A 6,117-nucleotide genomic window follows, 5' to 3' on the forward strand; every position below is an offset into this window, starting at 1 on the left:
GGCGCCAGGGGCTCCCTCCCTCCTAACATCATAGCTTTGGGGACTCTTGGGGCAGGCTCTGCCACCTGCTCGCTTGCCAGCATGCCTGGCACTTCCTTCTCCAGCTGTCTGCCCCCCACCCCCCCCCCCCGCAACTTTCAATGCCGCCTCCTGCTGCCCGACCAGCCCCGGCTCGACAATGCTGGCAAGCTGGGCATGCTCCCCAGCACCCGGGGCTCCCTCCTATCGCCGCAGCTTCGGGGACTCCTGGGGTGGGCAAGACTGTGACCTCTGCACTGGATGTGCGCTTGAACGTTTAAATATTGAATTTATTCAGCGCAGGATTGCTCATGCACTCAAAGGCAGAAGCTGGGGGGGGGGGACCTCATCATGCGAAGAACGGTTAGACAACCCTAATCGCAATCATTGCAAGAGACAGCTGCTCGATGAAATCTCAGATTCAAAGCAAAAATACCTGGAAAGTACTTGATTTTCCCAGTGCAAGAAAATGTGGGAGAGAACCAGGAGCATTGCAGGAGTGAGCCCGCTTCAGTGCGGGAGGTGGATCGGCCTGTCTGGTCAGCGATTTTAAAAGTGGGAGGAAACAGCAGTGAAACCCAATCAAAATGACCATGTGACCATAGCCTAAGAGGTGTCTTTCCCCCTACAAGGTTCTATCTTTCCCTTCTAGCCCCTTCCCCCATCCTCAAGCTCCACCTACCACCACCACCACTTCCTCTCATCCCAGCATGCTCACAGCATGGCTTTGAGAAAACCAGCAATGTTCCTCCTCAGCTCAACATCATGCAATAGCCACTGTGGAAGCCTCTGATGGCCTCAGTGCTGGTTAGGGCTGCTGACACTCACAATACTACTCCAGGGGATGCTGGGCAGGTATGAGATGGGGCTGTTTTGCTCTTCTCCTCACCCCTTCCCACTGTGCCCACAGAATCTGTGGGGCCTTTCCTTTCCTTTCCTTCCTTGTCTTGAGTGCAGTGCAGGACAGATTTCATTTCTCGTTGTCTCCCTCCTCCTTGCCTTCCCATATAGTCCAGGGGAAACCTTTCCACACATCATCTTCTTCATCATCAGTCATTTCATTTCTACACTGCCCATAGCCAAAGCTCTCTGGGTGGTTTACAACAGATATAAGACAATAGGATACTATAGATAAAAACACTGAACAGTAAAAATTAATTCAAAATAACATTAAAACATTAGAAAACAATAAACCTGACCCAAAAAGATCTGACCTGAAGTGAAAAAAGACACCCGGCTAATCATATCGGACCCCTGTATAATCAGGGAGGTCTCACATGGGCTCCATCAGATGAAGTCACCAGCCTTCCTCCATCTGCCCTTGCTGGCTCAGCATCAAAGCATGGGATGAGAGAAGGCACCCACGCAGCAGCACTTCAGCCAGTGGGATGCAGCTACTAGAAAGTAAACCTTCTTGCACTCTCTGTAGGCACTACCCCAGCAGAGCCCATCTATAACAGAATGGGGGCAACTTAGCATAGTGGTAAATTCCTATGTAAGTTGCAGACTGTTGTAAGTCAGTCTGTGCTCAATGACAGCACAGATTCTGCAGAAGAAGAGCTATCTGCAGCTGGCCCTCAGCCAGTAATTGACCAACCAGCTGCAGCTGGCTCTAAGCCAGGAGAAGAGCAACAAGAAGGCAGGCTAGTGGCTGAGCAGAAGTCACAGCCTACAGCTGAAACCAAGCCAGCGCCTTGTTGCTCTGAAGCAGTAAGCAAGGCTTCCGAAGCCACTCCCAGCCCACCTATCTCACCCACGCCCCTGCAGCGCCGACACTGTCAGAGGCGAGCTGAGTGGAAGGAAAGGAGGAGGAGTGTGAGACTCATGGCCCACCATCAGCTTTCAACTGATGAGATGGATGAATAGTTTCAGGATGACTGCTATGGAATTGGCTGCGATTGTAGCTTGTTAAGACTTGGCTATAAAGTCAGCCAGGAGAAACAATAGTTTGTGGATGCAACATTTTGTTACTGAGCTACCAACCATGCTGTTACTGGACCTCTACAACCTTGAACTGGCTTTTCTGAAAAACCTGACCCTGGACTGGACTTGCTACCTGGAACTCCTTGACCCTAGACTGGACTTTGTTAAATCTGCTCTCTAGAACCTCTGACTTTGGACTGGACTTTGATTGCTCTCTCTCTGCCATCCTTGCTGCTCACTGCTCACTGGGATGGCTGAGCCAGCATGCACACACACACGCCCCAAAGAGGTGTGTTGTGTTGTTGTTATTTAAGTGTCTGTTTTCAAACTAAAATGGTGTTTAATTTGTTGATAAATGATTTGGAAATTGGAGATGAGCAGTGTCATGGCCAAATTTATGGATGATAAAAATTATTCTGAATGGTAAAAGCCGAAGGAGGTTGTGAAGGAGGATCTCTCTAAGCTGGGTGACTGAGCAATAATGTGGCAAATCAAGTTCACTCTTGGTGAGTCTAAGGTGATGCAAATTGGAATAATGAATCCAAACTTCAAATATATGCTGATGGGATCTGAACTGGCTATAACTAAAAGACATCTCTGGGTCTAGTGAAAATGGCAATGCGGCATGCAGCAGCAGCGAAAAAGGCAAATACCATGCTGGGGATTATCAGGAAAGGGTTTGAAAATAAAACAGCTGGCATTCTAATGACCTTGTACAGAGCCATGGTGCACCTGCATTTGGAATACTGTGTATAGTTGTGGTCACTGTGTCTTGAAAAGGATATTGCAGAGCTGGAAAAACTACAGACAAGGGCAACCAAAGGATCAGAGCTCCTTGCCTATGAGGAAAGGCTGAAGAGTCCAGGACTATTCAGCAGAGAAAAAGAAGAAGACAACTCAGGAGAGATATGATAGACATTTATAAAATTATGCAAGGCTGGAGAAAGTGGATGGGGTATCCCTGAAGTTGACTGGGAATAGGTTCAGGACAGACAAAAGGAAATATTTCTTTACTCCACAAGTGATTAAAATGTGGAATTCACTGCCAGAGGATGTAGTGATAGCCAGGAGCACAGCAAGCTTTCAGAGGGAATTCCATTCATGGAGGACAAGTACATCATGGAGGACACGTTCCTAGCTTCCATAGGCTGAGGTGACAAACCTCTGAATACCAGTGCCAGAAGGCAGCACGAGGGGGGCGCTGTAGCCCCTGTGCCCTGTTTGTTGGCCCTGCACAGCAACTAATTGGCTGCTGTGTGAAGTGGGGCAGTGCTCTGATCCAGCAGGGCTCTTCTTAAGTTCCTATGTATAAGAACATAAGAGAAGCCAATGTCGGATCAGGCCAATGGCCCATCTAGTCCAACACTCTGTCACACAGTGGGCAAAAAATACCAAGTGCCATCAGGAGGTCCAGCAGTGGGGCCAGAACACTAGAAGCTCTCCCACTGTTGTATACATAACATTGTCCCAATTAAATTCCCCCCTTACATCGGCAGGGACATTTATAGTCCTGGCAGCCCTTGCCAGCTATTTAAAGCAGTTTAGAGACATGAAATACAACATTCTGGTTCTTCAGTTCTTCTTGATTGGACCTCTTAGGAATAAACACTGTTCTTCTTTGCTTTGCCCCATCCTGGAGGTGAAGGAATGGTAGTAGAATGTGGATAAAGAGGGGAAGGTATATTATTGGAGAATACTTTTTTAAAGAAGTTACTCACTTTCCCACTGCAGATGTGATGACTGAGTCGTCAGTGCAAATTAGGCGAATGCCATTTAGGGAAGTATCATCAGAAAAGCTCCCTTGCCCGAGCTGTACCTAGGAAAACCCCACAATGTGGACAAGAAACAAAAAAAGAGGTTTATTATGGGTTCAATTATGGGTTCAACAGCTATGCTTTTCGCATCACCATAAGATAAAGAGCATCAGCAATATAAAGTTTGATGTATATCTTTAGGACATACCACCTGTCAAGCACCCTGGGCATTCAGCTTTAAATACCACAGACATCTATAGTATAAAAAGAAACAATAGGCTGTGTTAATCATAGCTTGCATCCCCACCAGTGTTCCCTCTAAGCTGAGTTAGCTCACAGTTTTTTAGCCTCTGGCTCACACATTTTTGTCTTAGCTCTGGAAGGATGGCTTCAGAGCAAACTAATTTATGCAGCAGCCTAATTGCTCACTCACAACTTTATTGCCAGTAGCTCACAAAGTAGAATTTTTGCTTACAAGACTCCGCAGTTTAGAGGGAACATTGATCCCACCTTGGTAGATTTTGTGCTATGGCTTGACTACAGCAATCATTTGCAACGGGACTTGTTGCTTGTCGTTGCTGGAGATCCCCATAGAAAATGATTGCTCTAGAAGAATCAGCAATGCACAGATGCTACCCACGAGGACTAAATTCAATCTATTTCCATTTTAAGTCGTATCTGTGTCTCTTGCACTATCTAGATAGCAAAGAAGTGTCTATTTTATCCTCCAAGGAGCATAGGGAAGAACACAGAATTCCCTCCTCCCCAAATTTCCTTCTCACAACTCTGTAAAGTGTTATAATGTGGTCATCTCCAGAGGACCTGCTTCATGTGTGCCCCCACCTCCCTCGTGAGAACAGGCAGACGGCAATGCAGGAGAGCCCCTTCTCTGTCATGGTACCGAAGCTCTGGAACTCTCTCTCCAGGGGGATTCATCTGTCCCCTCCTGTTGCCGCCTTCCGCCAGCAGGTGGAGACTTTTTGTTTTGTTTAACACTCCCTCAGTAATCCCTCCTTCCTAACACTGTTTTTATGTTTTGTATGTCTTTTAACTGTTTTGTATGTATCTTAACTGCCTTTTAACTCTTTTTAAAATTGTTCTAATAATGTATGCTTGGGAGGGGCATTGATTTTTACAGCTTTACAATCTAATTCTATCATGCACGTTTTAAATTGTTAGCCACCTTGGCAAACCCTTGTAAGGGCAGAAAAGGAAGGGTACAAATTTGGTAAATAAAATAAATGTCATAATCTAATCCAGATGTCCTCGTCCTTGGTGAGCTTGTGGACCCTTTTCCAGAAAGGTTGTGGGCACCACCAAAATATGGGAGGCGGGGGAACCAGTTATGAGATAGTCACCATGAAGTTTGATAGCAAAAGATTGGGAAGCCCCCAAACATTTTTCTATGACGGAGGCAGCTATTTCCAAATGGATGGTCCCTTTAGATCCAAAAGTGACACCTCCTGGGGTCTTCAGAAACACTCCACTCTAATGAGGTGTTAAAAAATCAAGGCTGTTTCTTTTTATGTTCTGTATGTCATATGAAAATCAATAAAGATGATTTTTTTTAAAAAAACATCAAGACTGGGTCTTTGCTTTGGGGAAGAAGCAAGTAGGACTCAAAGATGTCACCTTGGGGATCATGAAGCTAACCATTCTATCATCCTGGATCCTTCATTGTTAACAGAAATATGGACTGGTCTTCAAGCAAAGTTTTTTTCTTAATACATTCTTTCATAGCATTACATTTAAACATTCCCTCTTTTATTGGGAACATTTGCAATCAGAAGTTATACTGCCATTACTGAAGCCTCCCTGTACATATTTCAAGAAGACCTCCCATCAGGTTTAAAACGTGCTATGGGATCCTGGCCCTGTTGTAAAAATTGTTCTGTCACATTCCCCAGCAGCAACCTAATACCGGAGCCAGATATTCCCTTTAGAAACAGAAACCAAGAACAGAAGAAAATAAAGATATCCCCAAATGACCGCCTGAAGAACAGAGTTGGGAGGGGGAAAGGGGAGACAGAGAAAGTACGCTAACCTTCAGTGAAAACCCCTTGGCCTCGCTTGTACGGCAGACTTTCCTTTCTCCCCATTCGCCCCATTGTCCTCCATTTGTCACCGAAATAACAGATGCGACGTTTTTTGACTCCACATCCCACAGACAGCAAGAGAGCAGCAAGAAAAATACAGTAGGACTGGTAAGCTGCATGTCGAAGCTTCCACTTAGCAGAGAGAATGGCAAATGGTAACAACCTCAGAGACTGGGGACTTTTCTTCTTGCATGAAGTTAGCTAAGATGCCTCATTAATCCGATGGCTAGCACAGATAGGCACATTCCGTACTGTGGTCGATGTGCTCTTGCACTGATCCAGTCTTCAGCAAGCCGAGCAATTGTCTCACTGCACACAATTAAACT

General features: G+C 45.8%; 1 protein-coding gene across 1 annotated transcript in view; it reads right to left on the bottom strand.

Annotated features, from left to right (window-relative positions):
• Positions 1-5,910, bottom strand: part of LOC107107126 (vitelline membrane outer layer protein 1-like) — a 7,076-nt gene extending 1,166 nt beyond the window's left edge. The window contains exons 1-2 of the mRNA XM_015407372.1: positions 5,740-5,910; positions 3,660-3,757 (exon numbers count right to left, since the gene is read on the bottom strand). Coding sequence (XP_015262858.1) covers positions 3,660-3,757; positions 5,740-5,910 — 269 coding nt within the window. The remainder of the gene's footprint in view (positions 1-3,659; positions 3,758-5,739) is intronic.
• Between the last annotated feature and the right edge of the window lie 207 nt (positions 5,911-6,117).

This window comes from Gekko japonicus, unplaced genomic scaffold, assembly GCF_001447785.1.
Source record: "Gekko japonicus isolate JY-2015 unplaced genomic scaffold, Gekko_japonicus_V1.1 scaffold3066, whole genome shotgun sequence".
Taxonomy (NCBI): Eukaryota; Metazoa; Chordata; class Lepidosauria; order Squamata; family Gekkonidae; genus Gekko; species Gekko japonicus.